Source organism: Bicyclus anynana, chromosome 27 (assembly GCF_947172395.1).
Source record: "Bicyclus anynana chromosome 27, ilBicAnyn1.1, whole genome shotgun sequence".
Taxonomy (NCBI): Eukaryota; Metazoa; Arthropoda; class Insecta; order Lepidoptera; family Nymphalidae; genus Bicyclus; species Bicyclus anynana.
The window spans coordinates 3481594-3503355 of record NC_069109.1 but is presented as its reverse complement, the minus strand read 5'-3'; the positions used below and the strand labels follow the sequence as shown (position 1 = coordinate 3503355).

The 21762-nt window shown below is 36.6% G+C and overlaps 1 protein-coding gene across 1 annotated transcript; it reads right to left on the bottom strand.

The window, feature by feature from the left end:
* Positions 1 to 2154: 2154 nt before the first annotated feature.
* Positions 2155 to 21512, bottom strand: LOC112056501 (zinc finger protein 845). The gene is made up of 13 exons (XM_052890387.1): positions 21266 to 21512; positions 20094 to 20210; positions 18515 to 18709; positions 17539 to 17757; positions 15972 to 16141; positions 15454 to 15531; positions 13809 to 13943; positions 11905 to 11982; positions 10372 to 10554; positions 9164 to 9274; positions 7023 to 7134; positions 4810 to 4908; positions 2155 to 3907 (listed from the first exon to the last, which is right to left on the bottom strand). Exons 1-13 carry the CDS (start codon positions 21380 to 21382, stop codon positions 3749 to 3751), a joined length of 1773 nt encoding a protein of 590 aa, XP_052746347.1. The 5' UTR covers positions 21383 to 21512; the 3' UTR covers positions 2155 to 3748.
* Positions 21513 to 21762: the final 250 nt, after the last annotated feature.

Below are 21762 nucleotides of genomic sequence, written 5' to 3'. Positions count from 1 at the left end.
TTAACCAGTTTCAGCATTATGCACAGATCCAAGAAGCGTCAATATAGCGTTAGAAACATCTCTTCTGTTCCAACCCGGTGAAAAAACCAACTTAGCTTTCATTAACAAAATTCGTAACTTTATTGACCAAATTGAAAAAGCTGTATCGCCAGTAAAAGCTTTCCTTAGAACTGCTGATGATAAAGAAGATATTTTCTCGAAATTTGTAGAAAAAGTTACCCTAAATCTCCTTAAATATGAGGACAAAGAGTTAGAAGAAATCACTCAAGTTTTGACTAGCGAAACAGCAAAAATTTTAAATAACACAGAAATTTTCACGGAAAACACTAAAAAACCACTTATTACAATCTTAAAGGAATATACCAAAGTTGATCCTAAGCTAATAAAACTGAACCTACAAAACGCTTTAGACGGAAATGAAATTATTGTAACTAACTTAGCAAACAAAATAAATACCTATTTCAATGATCAAGATAAAGAGAAACTAGAGGAATTGATTGAAAAATCAAATAAGCTGATTCCAAATCACAACGCTAAATCACGAGTGAAATCAGACAAAACTAAAACAGCAGAATTAAGGAAAACAGTCAAAGATTTTTTGAACATTTTAAAAGAAAAATATGATAATTTGGACGAGACACATAAAATACAAATAAAAAGAGACGTCGGTAATTTACTTGAATTTACTGATTTCAATAAAATATACATACATCACAAACCGAGCGATTCTAAGAAAAAAGATTTTCAAATAATTCCCAAAAGTATTAAAATGAAGGAGAATAAACATGGGAATGAAAAGTCGGAAATTAAAAACGATATAATAGTTAATAAAGATATAGAAATATTTGTTAAAGGTAAAGGTAAAGAAAAAGAAGCTAAAGATATAAAAAACGAAAAAGCAAATCAAAAAAATGATAAAGAATTCGATATAAATAAACCTGAAAGTGCAGATTTGTCAACCGTTCTCGAAGAACTTAATCGTTATTAAAATATTTCTTAATACGAACATAATTATTACTATATGAGCTCTAGACACAGAGTAACCAGAGAGAGTCTTTACAAACAACAATTACATAAATTAATATAATTATCAATAAAAAATACTCGCATCTTATTTATTTAGTTTTTGAGAACAGTTTTTAAAATAATTAAAAACATAAGACGCCATTTTTCTTGAATAATATTGAAAATTACTGATTTTCGCGACGGTTCGTATCGTACTGACAAGAGAACGTATTCGTTTTTGAATTTCATATTCGTGACGAGTACGACACCGTCGTGTTCTGTACGATCCATCTGTATATTATTGATTATTCTGTGGTTCTAAATTACTGAACAGTTTTTCACGGTTTGCACCAATAGCAATAGACCAAGTGATTAATAAATTAATTAAACAAATAAAAAAAACCGACTGCATAAATTATACAAAAACTGAAAAGAAAAAAACAAGCTCAGTCCAGAAGTGTAGAAAGCAATTAGAAAACAGTATACATATATACATACATACATACAAGATACGCGCGAAAAACATAACCCTTCTTGCAGTCGGGTAATAAGGAAGGTTTAGGTAGTCACGATTTAGTAAAAAAATGCTGAAATATGATATTAATTTTGTTGAAAAAATGCTGAAATATGATATTTTAACAATGACTATAATCGTTATGAAATATCTATAACAGATTTGGCAGGTTCTATAAGGTTAGTCTTACACAAAACGATTTACTTGCATAAGTAAATCGTTATGTGTGCGTCTAGCCTAATCTAAACCTATAATAAATCTGTAGAGGTCAATTCTGTACATAAAATATATTTCCAAAATAACTATCAGGGTATGATTAGTGATCGATACTGATGTCAAAAATGCAATCAGTAAAAATTTCGTGTCTGTCTGTTCGTTATAGAAACAAAAACTACTCGACGGATTTTAACGAAACTTGGTACAATTATTCTTCATACTCCTGAGCAGGTTATAGTATACTTTTCATCACGCTACGATCAATAGGAGCAGAGCAGTGAAGGGAAATGTTGGGAAAACGGGAGAAGTTACTGCATTGTTACAGCGATACTACTGTAAGGGCTGGATTAAAGAGGTTTAAGGGCGGACGAAGTCAAAGTATTTTAAATAAAACAATTAAAATAGATAAATCCATTTATTTCTGTATCAAAAATTGTTTATAATTATTTATTTTTATAATATGCACACATTTATAAATCAATTTCTTTATCTATTTAATCTTAAATGCTCATGCGAGCAATAATTATTGTACAATGTAAGAGATCATTATGAGGTACTATTTGCAATATAAAAGCATTTGTCAATCAATTCATTTTCCTATCTAAAGTGTTTTTTTTCTGATAGCATGGGTCCGGTGACAGTCGCCTGTATGACGTTCATAATACGTACTACTATCGTGAATGGCGGCAAACTTTCAAAAGTGAAACGAACTGTCACCCGCACCATCCTACATTGAACAAACTAATATTATACATTTAAGCAAATATTTCATGTGGGTAAAAATCATGCAGGTTAAAAATTAAAGTTTATTTTTCTTTGCAAGGGGACTTCGTGCAAAGAAATTAAAAACTAATAATAAGTCCTCAAATTCATTCAACTTTCTTATCTTAAAAAAAATTACGCCATACAGTGACTTTATAATAACTCACTGACAGTGACATGATAATCGAATAACTCAGTGACATTGTAGTAATCCAGTGAGTTTATAGACACGATAATAGCTCATTGACATGGTAATTGTTCAATGCCTTGATATCAATTCATTAACACGGTAATTTCATCAACTCAATAATAACTCACTGACAGTGACATGGTAATCAAATAACTCAGTGACATGGAAGTAACCCCGTGAGTTTTACAGCCGCGATTATAGGTCACTGACATGCTTATGTTCTAATTAAAAGGTATATTGATCTTGATAGGTATATTGATCGCCTCGAACCCTAGTTCGTAACAGTATCTTAAAACAAGTAGATAGCAATTTATTTACACGGTAATAACCTATCAACTCGATAGTAAGTTACTTACAGTGACACTGTAGTAACCCAGTGACTATAGTAACTCACTGACATGATAATTGCTCAGTGCGACTTGATTGCGACTTAAACAACACGGTTCTAATAATCTAGTGACTCGATAGTAAGTCACTGACCGTGACATGATAATAAAATAACTCGGTGGCACGATAATAACACATTAAAATGATAGTGACGCAATAACACGATAACTCACTGACATGATAATAGCTCAGGAACTTTATAGCAACTTATTAACATGGTAATAACGTATTGACTCGATAGTTACTGTCAGTAATATGGTAACAACTCAGTGACACGATTGTAACCTACTGAATAGTTAGTAACCCAGTGTCTATACTAACTCACTGACATGATAATAGCTCACTAACTTAATATCAATTTACTAACACGGAAATAACCAATGGACTCGATAGTTACTCACTGACAGTAACAGGGCAACGAATCAATAACACGATAGTAAGCTAGTAAATCAATAGTAATTAGTAACTCACTGACAGTGACATTGTAATAACCCAGTGACTCTATAGTAATTAACTGAAATTGTATTAACTTACTAACACAATAGTAACCCAGTGACTCAATAGTAATATAACGACATCGTAATAACCCAGTGACGCGACAATAACTCACTGACACAGCAATAGCTCAGAGGCTCACCGACAGTGACACAATAGCACTGTCAGTGTCAGTGCCGCTACTGCTCGCGCGCTCTGTCGGCGCGCTTGCGATGCTTCAGTCGCACGTGGCGGGAGAGGCACGACTTCCAGCTGAAGCGCGCGTCGCACAGCGCGCACTGGTACTGCACCCCACCGCTGTGGATGCCCAGGATGTGGCTGCGGAGCTTCGCGTTGTTCTGTAGATAGAAATTGTTTTATAATAAGTTTCATTTATTTATTTATTTTTAAACAGGACACCAAGAGGTTACAATAAAATCTTATAATAAAATATAAAGAAATATATAAGTTACGGCAATAGGGATGATGACAGTTTTTTAAAATGTATATAAATTAAGAGTACGCTAATAGTAAAGCAATTTTGTAAAAGTAACAGGATATCTGCGATCATTACTTTCGGAGCTACAGGGATTTAAAGGGTCAGATTTGCGGCGCTGCCGCGGATCCCTGAAAAACGCCCTATACAAAATGGTACGAACTAATGACGTCGTAGGTAAAGTGATGATCGTTAGATTTGTATGTGCGTTCAAACAAAATTACTAATATCTTTGTTATTTGTGCGTTTATGTATATAGTTAATTTATTGAAAAATGTCACAATTAATGTAAGGAAGCTAAAACTGTATGAATTTTCATCTAATTACGATAAAAGATTTTTAATAGATTTTGAAATTTTATAATCTCATTTATTTTGCAACTATTCAGTCAATCTTTGCTTTTTATGTATAAATTAGTTAACATTGACCCTATTTACCCGAATGTATCATAAAAATCAATATATTCCAACCTAGTCGTCATCCCCATTATTGCAGACCCACTTATTGGTTGTCACAACATGCAATAAGGATAAGGCCTAGCTCGCACTACTCCAGTAATCCAGCCGAGTACAAACGATTTATGGGCGCTAAAACCAAAAATCGTTGGCACCCGACTAAAACAAAAAAGTAGTCATTCGTTCATCGAATATCTCTAGCCTCTATTTTTTCCATACCTATATAAGAAAAATCAATTCTTAAGGAGTAACCTCCAAAAACAAATCCAAAAATTCGTGGACTATTCGCAAAGAACCGCAGTGTACTCACCGGGAATGGTTTCCCGCAGTGGTCGCACAGATGCTCGAGACTGTCCTTCATGTGCACCGCCTGCTTGTGCAGGTACACAGAGTTCCTCGTCTTGAACACCTGCGAACATTACTCTCTATATGGACTATTCGCTGTAGCTTGGAAAATTCATTCGTAACACTCCCGATGTCCCGCGCGCTCGACGTCACACCCGCGCAGTCCCCCCGTCGACCGCATATCATGGGAGTGTTAACAACGAGTTAGCCAAGCTATAATTTGCGAGTACAATCCAAAACCATGAAACCAGATTACTTGAAAGGACAATGCCAGACAATGTATAGAAGTTTAACCCACTAAAAAAAATAAAATGCAACAATATATTAAATATCATTTTATTGGATTTATTGTACTACTAGCTGACGCCGCGCGTTTTCACCCGCGTGGTTCCCGTTCCCGTAGGAATATGGGGATAATATATAGCCTATAGCCTTCCTCGATAAATGGGTTATCTAACACTGAAAGAATTTTTCAAATCGGACCAGTAGTTCCTGAAATTAGCGCGTTCAATCAAACAAACAAACAAACTCTTCAGCGTTATAATTATTGTACTATTAAACAAATATTACCTTTTAACTCTTTAAAACTAGGGGTATAAAAATAAATCCAAGTTGAAGTTTGATTTTAAGGTTAAGTATGTGCAGTTTATTATAAAATAGATAGATATAAAGTCATGTGCCTGTGCATTTACAAAACACCAATCACGACGATTGTTTTTTTTTTTGTAAAAAAAACGTGAGATTATTACTTTCAAATTAATTCGAGGTGTCTATTACGTGTTCTGACAGTTTGACAGTGTTATGACAGTTTATTTTACATTTTGATCAGATTTCGCAGCTCTGGATTCTAACCATTTCGAACTTAAAGTGACTAAAAAGGAATAAAAACGGCTTAAAGTGCTCGAAGTCAAGCTCAAAATAAGGTTTTTTTAAAAAAAATATACAATATCTGCTACGAGAAAATAACGTAATGGATTTAATTACTTATTTTGGTAGATTTTTATTCCGGAGTGTAACAGTAAAAATTGTTTATTAAACAACAATTATTGAAATATTTGATATTTTTAGTACATTTACATTTTCCGCATAATTCTGAGTTAGGACTGGGTCAGGATCTGGCATTCTCCTTTGTGTATGTACATTTATTAATTTAAGTGTCGCCGCACACGGGTCACACGTGACAGCCACAAACGCCGCTACAAGAAGCAAGAAGAGGCCACAAAAGTAGCTGAAGCGCCTCAGACCAATTATAGAAGGACCTGTATCGCACTCATAGTCACAAACAAAAATGTCTGTCATTTTCTGAGGAAAATTAACTTAGATTTGGTTGATTTATATATGATATTTGGTTGATTTATATATCTTATACTAAATTAGAAAAGTTTTTGCCCATTTTTTACACCATTCAATTAAACAGAAAGGTATTTTTACGGAGCTCTTTAACCGACGAACACGATTACAACTATAAAACATCGATACTATAGACAGTTTTTATAATCACATTAGATCGTTGATCATATACTTTGACAGAAAAGTAACATCTAGTGAGGCAGGTCCTATACAATAATTGGTATGTGGTCGACTTGTGGCCGGTGGTCGACACTTGTGGTCGGTGGCTGCTACTTTTTTAACTCCCACCCCCATTATATCTGCTTAAGCCTTAGTGACTTACTCGTAGATCCATCTTTGTATGGACTATTCGGTACCTTACATTTAGATCATAAGTTAAGATTACTAAACCCTATATCGTGAAACCTTTATGAGGTAAATATATCGACCATATGGACTATTCGCCAACATTTTTTAAATCATAAAAAATAGCCAATGGACTACTTGCTATTTGCTAGTTAATTGTTAATGCTGATTGGTGATGAAAGGATTCCGTTCGCTAACCTTCCCTATCTTCTGAATAACTTCGACGTATTGGCAATAGTCCAAACGTAACGAATTAGACTATTCGCTATTTGCTAATCAATATAAGGGTATTATCTTTTCTGAATAACTTCGACATATTGGCAATAGTCCAAATTGGATATTGCATATTTAATTGGACTATTCGCTATTTGCTAATCAATATAAGGGTATTATCTTTTCTGAATAACTTCGACGTATTGGCAATAGTCCAAATGTAAAAAATGGACTATTCGCTATTTGCAACAAGGGTTATCTCTCGCTAACCTTCTGGCACTCGTCGCAAGAGTACACATAGTTCTTGAGATGCTCCCAGTTGATATGGTCCCGGAGGTGCAACTTGATCGCGAACCGTTTACCGCAGTCACTGCACATATATCTGCAACATATACCGATAAGCCGGCGTTCGTCATCCATGTATATCTTAAGAGCGCGCAGCGCGTCGGTACGATATGGATAAAATTCGAAACGCAAGCGAGACGCCGAATTATGACATTCACGTGAGAGAAAAGCACGGAGCGATTGACGCGCGACGCAAATTTTATGACGTGAGCGCCAAAACCATTTTTACCAATTGCAAGTAAATTAAACAACATAACGAAAAACAAAATGGCCATGTTCAAGATTTATACCTAATTTTCTATACAAAACAAAAAATTAAGAAAATAAGTTTGCTTTTCCTGAGATTGAAAGCAAAATGTGAGCAAAACATGTATTTTTCAAAAAAATAAACTATCGAAAAAAGTTTTACAAATTGTGTATTTTGTATAGTCATAACGAAGCTAACACTTTGAAATATCATTTACCCAAATATCAGGCTCCTAACTTTTCCAGAATCTGAGATCCAGAACCATTTGTAACCACCAAATTACATATTGCACACTCTTAAACAGAAGAGTTAGTAAGTCTTCTGTACCAGCGCACATTGGCGAAAAGGTATGTCCGATATACTACCCTGTTCAAAAAGTAAGGTGACTTTATATTTTTGTGAAAAAATATTCATTTATTCATCAAAATTTATATTGTCCCCTTCAAAGTAATCCCTCTCAGAAACAATGCACTTTTTCCAATAACATATAAGATTGCTTTTTATATTGGGTCGCTGCAAATACAGTTTTAGACATGACCATAGATAATACTTTTTTTTTTATTCTTTACAAGTTAGCCCTTGACAACAATCTCACCTGATGGTAAGTGATGATGCAGTCTAAGATAGAAGCGGGCTAACTTGTTAGGAGGAGGATGAAAATCCACACCCCTTTCGGTTTCTACACGGCATCGTACCGGAACGCTAAATCGCTTGGCGGTACGTCTTTGTCGGTAGGGTGGTAACTAGCCACGGCCGAAGCCTCCCACCAGCCAGACCTGGACAAATTAAGAAAATCTCAATCTGCCCAGCCGGGGATCGAACCCAGGACCTCCGTTTTGTAAATCCACCGCGCATACCACTGCGCCACGGAGGCCGTCAAAAAATGCTGCACTTAGAGTTTTTTATTTATAATGGACTGATCAAAGCGACGACTGAGTCGTGATAGCCCAGTGGATATGACCTCTGCCTCCGATTCCGGAGGGTGTGGGTTCGAATCCGGTCCGGGGCATGCACCTCCAACTTTTCAGTTGTGTGCATTTTAGGAAATTATATATCACGTGTCTCAAACGGTGAAGGAAAACATCGTGAGGAAACCTGCATACCAGAGAATTTTCCTAATTCTCTGCGTGTGTGAAGTCTGCCAATCCGCTTTGGGCCAGCGTGGTGGACTATTGGCCTAAACCCTCTCATGCTGAGAGGAGACTCGAGCTCAGCAGTGAGCCGAATATGGGTTGCTAATGTGTGATCAAAGCGAAGACGATACGATGTCGTGTAGAAACCGAAAGGAGTGTGGTTTATCCAACCAACCAACAAAGTCACACACAAAAGTAAAAAGAAAATCAGAGGACAGGGAAACACTTAAGGCGGAATTACATTTGTCTGTCGTGCTTGTACGAATAAAAATGGCCCATTTTGGGACATGTCCTTTACCAAAACTTAGCCATTTATCAATTTTAAGAAATTGTAGGTAAAACAGTATATAAATAGTCATAAAAAAATTGCAATATGCTGAGCTCGAGTCTCCTCTCAGAATGAGAGGGATTAGGCCAATAGTCCACCACGCTGGCCCAATGCTTGGCAGACTTCACACACGCAGAGAATTGAGAAAATTCTCTGGTACGCAGGTTTCCTCACAATGTTTTTCCTTCACCGTTTGAAACACGTGATATTTAATTTCTTAAAATGTACACAACTGAAAAGTTGCGAGGTGCATGCCCCGGACCGGATTCGAACCCACACCCTCCGGAACGGAGGCAGAGGTCATATCTAGTGGGCTATCACGGCTGTTAGTAAATAAAATAAATGGAATTGGACTCACTTGAAGTCATTTTCGGAGACGTGTTTCTTGCTTATCTTCATATGTTGCTGGTACGTCGCTATAGATGAAAACGACCGGTTGCACGGCTTGCACACTAGATCACCTTTCGCCCTACACACACAAACAGACAAATAAAAAACATTTCATTATCAAACTAACCATGGATTTTACAGAATAAAAATTCGCCTATTTTCTGCTTCAAGGTCCAATTTATCTCGATAGAACATTTCATTGAAATCTACTAAACCGATTTTGAAATTTATTATGCAACTGCAAAGTCACATTATTTGCGAGTATCATGTCTACGTTATATCCAAGTATTATGAGATGGGAATTATGCGGGTGAAATCGCGGGGCAAGCTGACATTCAATATAGATATTTGAGTTTACTAGAATTTACGGTTCTGACTTGGCTCTGTAGATGCCTCTGCACGTTCCCACTCCACGCTGGCCCGATGCGGATTGGCAGACTTCACACACACAGTGAATTAAGAAAATTCTCAGGTATGCAGGTTTTCTCTCGATGTTTTCCTTCACCGTTTGAGATTTGTGATATTTAATTTCTTAAAATGCACACAACTGAAAAATTGGAGGTGCATGCCCCGGACCGGATTCGAACCCATACCCTCCGGAGTCGAAAGCGGAGGTCATATCCACTGGGCTACCACGGCTCTGACTTACTGACTAACGTCTTAATCTCTTCCAACAATTGTGACTCCGTTTGGACACTACACTTTTTTCAGGATGCCGTTTGGTCCTATACCTATACCTGTATTGGGCTATTGAAATAAACTAATAATGATGATTATTTGGCATCCAAAAGAGTATAGCGTCCATTTTTGGATGCCATTTGGTTACACTTGTAATGGCCTGTTGATAATGATGATTTTTTGATACTAACTTAGCAGCGTGGCTCCGAAGATGTCTCATTAGGTTCCCCCTCCACAGAAACACTTTATCACATTGCTGGCAGTTGAACTTCGGCTGAGACTGACTTACTGACGACTTCATCTCGTCCAACATTTGTGACTCCGTTTGGACACTATACTTTTTCAGGATGCCGTTTGGTCCTATACCTGTATTGGGCTATTGACAGACTAATAATGATGAAAAGCGCCTATTTTTGTATGCCGATCAATAACTCATTACAAGTATATAGCAAAACGCTTGTAATGGGCTATTGATAATGATGATTCTTTGATACTAACTTAGCAGCATGGCTCCGAAGATGCCTCATTAGGTTCCCCCTCCAGAGAAACACTTTATCACATTGTTGGCAGTTGAACTTCGGCTGTGACTTATTCACTGAAGACTTGATCTCGTCCATCATTTGTGACTTCTGTTTGGAGGCACTCTTCTGAGTGCCGTTTGCTTCTACGCCGTTCACTTTTCTAAATGGAAACAATTCTGTTTAGTTTACTAAATAAATAAACAGAATGCTGATCACTTAAATAAATTAATATGCAGAAAGCTGGATATTAATTTATTTTATGAATAGCATTAAATTAACTTAATAAGTTAAATTAATGCTGTTTAGTTATCTAAATAAGCGGAATGAATACTGTTTAGTTTTACTTAATAAGTGGAGAGGATTCTGTTAAATTTTCTAAATAAATGGAATAAATTGTATTTAGTTTTCTAAAAAGTGGGTAGTCAGTTTTCTAAATGTGTACAATGTACAATGAATGCTATTAGGTCGTCTCGTCTTTGCCGATTCGGCAACAGCGACTGGAGACTCTGTCACATTACACGCGGGCTTCGATCATGCGCCCTCATGTGACTTATGTACCCTATTTTTGCGCGGAATGTCCTGGAGCAAACATGACAAGTTAGGGTACCGTCCACATAATTATATGAGATATTGGAGGGTGGCTTGGCCTTAAGTTGTTCACGACGATTATCCAGATCCCGCCTCCGCCTATCTTCAAAACCAAAGGTACTCCGCTGAACATAGGACCTCCACTCTGACCGATCTTTTGCTAACATCTCCCAACGAGTAGAATCTATGTTACAGTTAGCCAAATGCCTCTTCTGTACATCCTTATATCTCAAGAACTGTCCACCTTGTTTCCGCTTACCGTTCATGAGCTCCGAGTAGAATAAGCGCTTGGCTAACCTCTCGTTGGGCATACTCACTACATGCCCAGACCAGCGCAACTGTCGCCGCATCAGATATGCCTCAATACCACTGACTTGTGCTCGACGCAGTACATCAGTGTTTCTAATATGATCGGACCACCTGATGTTTTGAATGTCACGAAGGCACCTGAGATGAAACCTATCCAGCATGCGGATGTGCTTGCGATATAACGTCCAAGTCTCAGCAGAGTAGAGAAGATTACTAAGTACTAAACAGCACTCTTTGTACTTTGTACGTAAAGAATAGCTGTTTAGTTTTCGAAATAAGTGGAAATTATGCTGATTAGTTTTCTAAATAAGTAGAAAAAATGCTGTTTAGTTTTCTTATAAGTAGATCGAATGATATTAAGTATTATAAGTAGAAAGAATTCTGTTTTATCTATACTAATATTACAAAGAGGTAAAGTTTACGGTGTTGTAGGAGGTAATCTCTGGATCTACTGTACCGATTTTGAAAATTCTTTTACCATTAGAAAGCCACGTTATTTGTGAATGTCATAGGCTATATATTTTATCTCCGTATTGTCACGGTAACGGGAACTACAAAGTAAAACCGCAGGGCGTCTAGATCTAAATAAATGGAAAGAATGGTGTTAAGTTACCTGAGTGCTAACTGTATTTTGTGCTTGGAACTTGTTCGCACATGCTTCTGTAGGTTCGGTGTTGAGGTGAATGATAACCTGAATAAAAAACAAACTGCAATACAATACTGAATGAATAATCATCATAATAATATAATAATAATCGTTTATTCTCCTCCTTATGTTTATGACGGCCTCCGTAGCGCAGTGGTATGCGCGGTGGATTTACAAGACGGAGGTCCTGGGTTCGATCCCCGGCTGGGCCGATTGAAGTTTTCTTAATTGGTCCAGGTCTGGCTGGTGGGAGGCTTCGTCCGTGGCTAGTTACCACCCTACCGACAAAGACGTACCGCCAAGCGATTTAGCGTTCCGGTACTATGTCGTGTAGAAACCGAAAGGGGTGTGGATTTTCATCCTCCTCCTAACAAGTTAGCCCGCTTCCATCTTAGATTGCATCATCACTTACCATCAGGTGTGATTGTAGTCAAGAGTTAACTTGTAAAGAATAAAAAAAAAAAAAAAAATCTTTATAAAACCGTAACATAATAGGTAAAAATAGCTTACCACTATAATTAATGGATGATTAACAGGTATATAAATTAAGAAAGAACTTGTATTATGGACACCTGTGCTCTTCCCTAAGCTAAGCTAAGATTGTTACAATCTTATGTCACGTACGAAACATAGCAGTGTGTGTGTGTGTGTGTCTGCTTGTATGCTATAAGAAAAATAAATAAATATATATATATATATTGTTAGATAATGAAAAATAAGTATTATTTTAGAATTGACAGCAGATTTTCAGTAGTAACATAGACTAATTGTTAAATGAATAATCATCATAATTATCAGCCGATGGACGTCCACTGATGGAGTCACAGCGGGCGATGGAACGAGCTATGTTAGGAGTATCTCTGCGTGATCGAATCAGAAATGAGGAGATCCGCAGAAGAACCAAAGTCACAGACATAGCTCAACGAGTTGCGAAGCTGAAGTGGCAATGGGCGGGGCACATAGTTCGAAGACTCGATGGACGTTGGGGTCCCAAAGTGCTGGAATGGCGACCCCGAACTAGAAAGCGCAGTGTTGGTCGGCCCCCCACCGGGTGCACTGACGACATCAAGCGAGTCGCAGACATTCGCTGGATGCAGGCGGCTCAGTATCGTGATGTTTGGAAGTGCCTACAAAAGGCCTATGTCCTGCAGTGGACTCCATCGGCTGATATGATGATGATGATGGACGTCCACTGCTGGGCATAGACCTCTTGCAAGGACTTCTAAACACAACGGTCTCGAGCCGCCAGCATCCAACACTCGCTCGATCAACACTGTGCTTTCCGGTGAGGGGTCGCGCCACCTTGGGACCCCAACGTTCAACGGATCTTTCAACTATGTGCCCCGCCCATCGCCACTTCAGCTTCGCGACTCGTTGAATTATGTCACTAATCTATACTTATAATAAAAGTATAACAGATCAAATTGAATGATTTTTATGAAGATATATTGAAGATATTTTGAAAAACTTAGTAGGACATTATATAAACGATACTGAAGCCAAAAATATTTTTATTTTTCGTCTGTTTGTTTTTGTTGACCGTACATCACGCTGAAACTACTGAATAACAATGACAAGCGACATTTTTTTTCGTATTCCTGCCAGCAAACTTTTCATTTGATACCCATATCATGGGAGTGTATTTCAAACAGCCAGTCCGTCATCTTTGGGAGGCCATATTGTATTTGTGATGACGTTTCTTAGCATGTATTGTCATCAGAACTCAGAGCGTGTGCAAAATTTCATCCTAATCGAAGACAAAAATCAAATTGAGATTTCAAGATTTTCTTACATACATAGTTACAAGTGAAGCTAAAAAAGGGTGTTAAAAATTAATAACATAAGGTAACTGTATGAAGGTAGTTACTCACCTGCACGGCTCACAGTAGGGGGTGCGTTTCTCCCCTGTTTCTATGCGGTGCTTCTCTACGTGCTTCCGCAGAGAAGTCCTCCATTTGAACACCTTCGCGCAGTACTGGCATGGAAACGTGTGTTTCTCTTGACCACTGCACAATGAAATTTAGTTTATTTATTTATTTACCTAATCTCGTTTTGAATATTCCAATTTCGAAATTAAAAAATTTAATATAATGGCATAGATTATTCACATGTGTTTTGTAATAAATTAAAAAAATACATTATAACACTGCTCTTTGTATGGAAAGTGAGTTATAATATAACTTTTTTACTATTATAGTATATAGAGCTCTGGGTTCTTGGTCTTTTGTGTAGCTCTGGGTTCTCGATTTTTTACACAATTTTTTGTGTATATTTTATATTTTAAAATTTCAAATTGGTATATTTTTATTAAATAATTAATTAATTTAATAAAAACAATTAATTAACAATTTGAACAGTACAGTAATTAAAATTGTGATGCAAATACGAGTATGAAGACATGGCTGTACGGGTGTCAATCTTTGCCCGTTGGTGTACATTTAAAAAAAAATATTGTATTTTTTAATTTTGTTAGATTCCTATTTCATGAGATTAGATAAAGCAGAGTATGAAACGTGCATAACTTGGCATTAAAGTACTCGAGTCTCTATTATAAAAGTCACTTCGTTCGTTTTATAAAATGCACCTCGTGCTTTAATGACCGTCATTATGCAACCGTTTCATAATCATATCTATCATTAACTCGTTAATCAGTTAATTGTCAATTAACGAAGTTAACATTTTGATTAACGGATTAACTTTTAAGTTAACTTTTAAAAATGTTAACGGACCCGTTAACTTCCGTTAATATGCAGAAGTCCGTTAGTCGTTAATCCAATGCCTATTATTTACCGCGCGACGCGATTAACAGGTTTAGACAAATAAGAAATGATGGAAGATTTTTTTTTTCAAAGAAATCAACAAATTACTATATTTATGTTAAAATTATAGATAAAATCAACTAAAAACAAATTATGGCACTTATCCCCAGTGCTCATCTTTATTTTTCCAATGAATCTCACACAATCTTAAAAAAATGCAATATTAACCAGTCATATTAACGGATTAACGATTAACGTTAACTTGCGTTAATTCTTCCGGAATGTAACGCTTTAACGTTTAACGAAGCTAACTTTTTTTGTAGCGGATTAACGATTAAAGAAGTTAACTATTTGATTTAACGGTGCCCAGCTATGTTCATAATCTATTATTATTTATTATTTGGACCACCAACAAAATGTATACAGAATTAAAAAACTTAATAAATAGGGTATAGAAACACATATAACTTTACTTAAAGGTAGTCACATCATGCATAAAGTGTAGGTCGTGCTAACAATTAAACAGTGTTAAAAAAAAGTTAAAAAATTAATTAACATAAATTTACACAAATTAAAAACAGAGAAAGAGAAATAAAACAATTAACACCAGGAATTAGTTAAAAATTAAAAGGAAACTGTTAATTTCACAACTAAACTCTAAGGTTAACCCCTCTCATTCTGAGAGGAGACTCGTGCTCAATAGTGAGCCGAATATGGGTTGATAATGATGAAATAATGTAACATTGTCACAACTCACCTGTCATCTTTGTCCTCGGCGTCTTTGACACTCGCAACTGTGACGTCATAGTTATTTTCGTCTAACTCGTATTCTGCTCTGAAACAAATTTGTTGTTTTTTTTTTTTATTCTTTACAAGTTATCCCTTGATTACACTCTCACCTGATGGTAAGTGATGATGCAGTCTAAGATGGTAGCGGGCTAACTTGTTAGGAGGAGGATGAAAATCCACACCCCTTTCGGTTTCTACACGGCATCGTACCGGAACGCTAAATCGCTTGGCGGTACGTCTTTGTCGGTAACAACTAGCCAGTAACTAGGGGTGGTAACTAGCCACGGCCGAAGCCTCCCACCAGCCAGACCTGGACCAATTAAGAAAACCTCAATCGCCCCAGCTGGGGATCGAACCCAGGACCTCCGTCCGCTTCCATCTTAGATTGCATCATCACTTACCATCAGGTGATATTGTAGTCAAGGGGTAACTTGTAAAGAATATATAAAAAAAGTACACCCTATATAAAGGTGTACACCCACTCACCCGTGACAATGAGCCATGCTATAGTGTTTCCCCGCGGCGGGCTTGCTGTGAAACCGATCCGCGCAAACTACACACTGGTAGCGACGATAGTGTTTGTTTGTATGGTAGTTATACGACACCTCCGAACGGAATGTACAAGAACACACCGAGCACTTGTACTGGGATGCGTACTGAAAAAAAAATATATACATGATACTCTGGCCCGAGCCGTAGGCGAGGGTTACAAATAAGAGAGGATGTAACTATCAAGGCTTAGAGTAGTAGAACAATGTATAAGACACACCCAGCACTTGTACTGCGACGCGTACTGAAAAAAAAAATATAAATGATATTCTGGCCCGAGCCGTAGGCGAGGGTTACAAATAAGAGAGGATGTAACTATCAAGGCTTAGAGTAGTAGATCAAGGTACAAGAACACACTGAGCACTTGTACTGCGACGCGTACTGAAAAAAAATATATAAATGATATTCTGGCTCGAGCCGTAGGCGAGGGTTAAAAATAAGAGAGGATGTAATTATCAAGGCTTAGAGTAGTAGATCAATGTACAAGAACACACCGAGCACTTGTACTGCGACGCGTACTGAAAAAAAATTTAAACATGATATTCTTGCCCGTTCAAATAAAAAATATAAAATAGGTCAGAAATATTATTATTCAGATATATCTTTTTTTATAAAAGAGCAAGATTACATGGTGAGTTGGATTCAGTGTAAAAAAAAATAAAAGATAAGGACTTATTTACCACCAAGATGAACGGATGGAAGTGAAAAGAACTGGAGGAGGCCTATACCCTTGCAGGGATCCTTTTATTCAACAAATAGAAAAAAAAAAATCTATACTAATATTATAAAGAGGAAAACTTTGTTTGTATGTATGTTTGTTTGTTTGATTGTAATGACTAGGCTCAAAAACTACTGGACCGATTTTAAAAATTCTTTCACCATTCGAAAGCTAAATTATCCACAAGTAACATAGGCAAAATTTTATTTTGGAAAAAAATAGGGTTCCGTAAGATATTTGGGTTTTTCGGACACAAGGTGTAAAAAATTAACCAGAAAAGTAGGGTTGGGGTAGGTAGGAGTAGGGTAGGGGTACAGTTAGGCTGGGGATAGGCTAGGGGTAGTGGAAAGTTTACATCGAGTTTCACGCGGACGAAGTCGCGGGCGTCGGCTAGTAATAAATAAAAGAACAAATCAAATAAAAACTTCTAAATTAACTTAGGTACATACTTTGGAATTACACATACAGGCGTATTAAACGGGATGACGAATCGTATTAAGCGTTAGGAAATGTATGAAAACATGTCTAAAGTTGTAGGAACTGCTGTGAAATGACGTATTATGCGGGAAATCGTTTTAAGAGTGATCGTCTTAAGCGGGTTCTCTACTGTATTTATCTATACTAATATTATAAAGAGGTAAAGTTTGTAAATTTGTAACATTCTTCAAATGGGGTAATCTTCGGAACTACTAGTCCGATTTCAAAAATTCTTTCACCAGTAGAATGCTAGTGTTTAATGTTTTTCTGCTGTCATTATAGGCATTTTCAATTGATAATTAAACTCACCATATCATGCTTAACATATATATGATCTTTGAGGTCATCTTCATTGGGAAAAGTTACAATACATCCGTCACAAGTAAACATGGCATTGACATAGTCATCTTTAAGTGCTAGCAACTCTCTCTCTTGTGCTATCTCTTTGTCACTTAATTTCACCTTTGTGAATTCTACTTCTGGGTCCTTCTCTAGTTTGACTGCTGGTTTCTTCTTTTTTTTCTTTCTCTGCAATGTGTAAAAAGGATTTTAATTATTAATTACACTCACGATCAAGTCATCAATATTCTCTTACAGTGCGCTTTCATTGGAGACCCCACTCGAGTATATTTGCAGACATTCGGTTCCTTCCCCACTTTCACCCCCACAACTTTTAATCCAGCCCTTACTACTGTAAGGGCTGGATTAAAAGTTGTGGGGGTGAAAGTGGGCACCATTTTTACAGTGATACTACTGTATCACTGTAAAAATGGTGTAACTTCTCCCGTTTTCCCAACATTTCCCTTCACTGCTCTGCTCCTATTGTAGCGTGATGAAAAGTATACTATAACCAGCCCAGGAGTATCAAGAATAATTGTACCGAGTTTCGTTAAAATCCGTCGAGTAGTTTTTGTTTCTATAACGAACATACAGACAAAAATTTTACTGATTGCATTTTTGGCATCAGTATCGACCACTAATCACCCCCTGACAACTTAAATAACAAATCAAACTGTAACCAAAATAAGACCCTAGAATGGCAGAGAATGACCTTGAGTGGAGTCACGCACTTGTGAACGACGTGTGTTGGGTTAAAGGTAACTTTGTTTGTATACAAACAGTCCCCTTTTCCACTCAAGTCACTCTCCCCGCCTATCCCAAGTAACCCATAAAGAATTACACAACAAGAGATGTGGACGGCTCGAACGCCACGAGCACACTGAAGCCGACCGTACAGCAAGTCGTTTTAACGCGGCGATAACATAATTAATGGTAAAATTAATACCTTAATAAAAGGCTTCTCAATGATCACATCCTCCTGATAGGGTGGTTCATCGTTCAGGTATTCACCCTCATCATCATCTGCCTCCGTTTTGACATCCACCAACAACGCAGCTGGTTCATCACTCGGTGGGAACCAGTTGGTGACATCTATGTATTGCACTTTGTGTGTACCCAATCGGGTTACAGGTTTTGTCACCTGGAAAATATTTTCATTATTTTTTTTTTATTCTTTACAATTTAGCCCTTGACTACAATCTTACCTGATGGTAAGTGATGATGCAATCTTAGATGGAAGCGGGCTAAGGAGGGGGATGAAAATCCACACTCCTTTTCGGTTTCTACACGGCATCGTACCGGAATTTAGCGTTCAGGTACGATGCCGTGTAGAAACCGAAAACCGCTTGGCGGTACGTCTTTGCCGATAGGGTGGTAACTAGCCACGGCCGAAGCCTCCTCCGAAAGAAATGACCTCTGCCCTCGAATCGGAGAGCGTAGGTTCGAATCCGGTCCGGGGCATGCACCTAACTGTCCAGTTACGTGCATTTTAAGAAACTAATATATCTTAAACAGTGAAGGAAAAATTCTTGAAACCTGCATACATGAAAATTTTCTCAATTCCCAAGTGTGTGAAGACTTTCAATCCGCGTTGGTTCAGCGTGGTTGACTATTAGCCTAACCTATTTCTGAGAGGAGACTCGTGCTCAACAGTGCACTAAATTTAACATGGTTTAATAATTTTGACAGTATATATTATGACTATTAATCTATTTTATCTGTCACAGTAAGTAGTTTTGAGTTAGATTTGTCATATTCATTGAATCTTAAAATGTTAAATTGTATAAGCTAAGCTATTACATATGTTTTCTTTTTTATCTGTTTGCTTTTAAATTAGGATTATACATAGTCTATTTAAATTTTTCATACACCAAATTATTATGGTAGAGAGTATCAGGGTCTTATTATATTTAAGCTATCTTTGTAAACCTGCTTTCTGATGAATAAATAAATTATTATAATTATTATTATTATTAATTAAGAGTATGCTAATAGTAAAGCAATTTTGTAAAAGTAACAGGGTATCTGCGATCATTACTTTCGGAGCTACAGGGATTTAAAGGGTCAGATTTGTGGCGCTGCTGCAGATCCCTAAAAAACGCGCCATACAAAATGGTACGATTTAATGACGTCGTAGGTCATAATGATCGTTAGATTTGTATGCGCGTTCAAACAAAATTACTAATATCTTTGTTATTTGTGCGTTTATGTTTATAGTTCATGTATTGAAAAATGTCACAAAAAATTCAACCAACATCACAAAAATAAACTAAAAAGCAGAAAAATCAACATTGTATGTACCATCTGATCACTTTGAAGGTGGTGTTTGAATGCTACAAACGAACCGATTTTCATGAAAATTAAATGGGACCAATCTGGAAGTATACTATTTCAAACATAAAAGATTTATCAAAAATGGTTAGGAAAGTGACGAAGTTATGAGATAACAAAAAATGTCAAATTGAGAACCTCCTTCTTTTTTAGAAGTAGGTTAAAAATAGTTAAAATGTATACAAAGTACAAACTTGTTGAGCGTATTTGTGAAGGGTATTATAGCATGCAGCAACTTGTATCCTGAAGACTGTGAACCGACGCAGCAATGCTTCACATTCAAAACAAAGTTCTAGTTCACTCGTGGACATCTGAAAAAAGAGATTATTAATTGTGATAAAATAAATAAATAAAAATAGCCTTTATTTTCTGACTGCTGAATACATATGATATACCTAATATAAATAAAATAAAATAAAAAGCCTTTTATTTCCTATATAAATTTTACAATTAGGTACCTTAAACTAAAAAAATGAAACTAACAAAAACGAAAATTATTAACAATGTACCATTTTTGGTTCATAATCATATTTATACTGTTAGGAACCCCTCTCAGGTGAAGGCCTCTTCCAAGGATTGCCATTTCTCTCTATCTCTCTATCTTATATATATACCTAATACTACTACGTAATTTATACATCAAAGCAATCAGGTTGTCCTTCGACATAGGCCTCCTCCAGACTTCCACTCTACACGATCTCTAGCCTTTCCTCGCCATCCTTTCGGCAGGTCATCCTCCCATCTCTTATGTGGTCGTCCTTGCCTCCTTTCTCCATCTCTGGGGTACCATTGCATGACCTCTTTGGACCAATTGTATATACACTTAAAGATACTGACGTTGTAACCAAAAGATCTTGGGATACCATGAAAGAGTATTTTTTACAAGTTAGCCCTTGACTACAATCTCACCTGACGGTAAGTGATGATGCAATCTAAAATTGAAGCGGGCTAAGCCTTCACCTTTTACTAAACTTTATTCATCCTCACAAAAGAGATGCTCCAAAAAGCCTCAGAGTTGTTTCAAGATTGTTATTCTAGACAGGAAAACTAACTCAACGGTAAAAGTTGCATTGTGACGCGTAAACTTTTTTTCCTTGGCCAAAGACGCGCCCCTTCGTTACCGATGATACCTAAAATCTTGTACTGTGCATTTTAACGCCGGATGCTCCGTAACGTCATGAAGATTACATTCGAATAGACTATGTTTCATTCAATGATCAATCGATGCTAAAAACACGCATCCATTGGATCGATAATGCAAATACAAAATAATGAAATAAAAGTCAATATTTACGCTAAATCTTAGATAGGACATTGATGAGATGAATATTATTGGTATCAAGTACAAAAATCAATTATTATTTACCTGGTTTTCATTTATTATTAGCGAAAAACTTGTTTGTAAATCTGTTCCATTTATAACCACCATTCTTCTTCCATTATTAAGGCAACCGCAGCAAGTCTTCAAGCTACTAGTCTCCATGATGGCCTAATTATTATTTATTTTTTATTTTTCACTTTAACTTAATTCTAATCCTTTTTATTTATAAAAATAAAAAATATTGAAAATCTTTGTTTACACTTTTGAAAGAGTAGGTTTTTTTTTTAAGTTTATTTTACTGCTCTGGGCTCTTGTTCTTGTAGCTCTATTTGTTGATAAAGTTGATGACGAGTTATTTATCGCAATGTGGATGGCATAATCTAAGCGTGGATGGATCTTTTCGTTATTACGTTTGTTAGATTCAAGTTACCAATGCATAATAAAAGCTGTAAATGAAATTTTATCACAAATCAAAGTTTTCTGTCTACATTTTTAAAGTTGTCTATAGCAAAAAAGCCAGAACCAAGAGCTTCTTGGCGGGT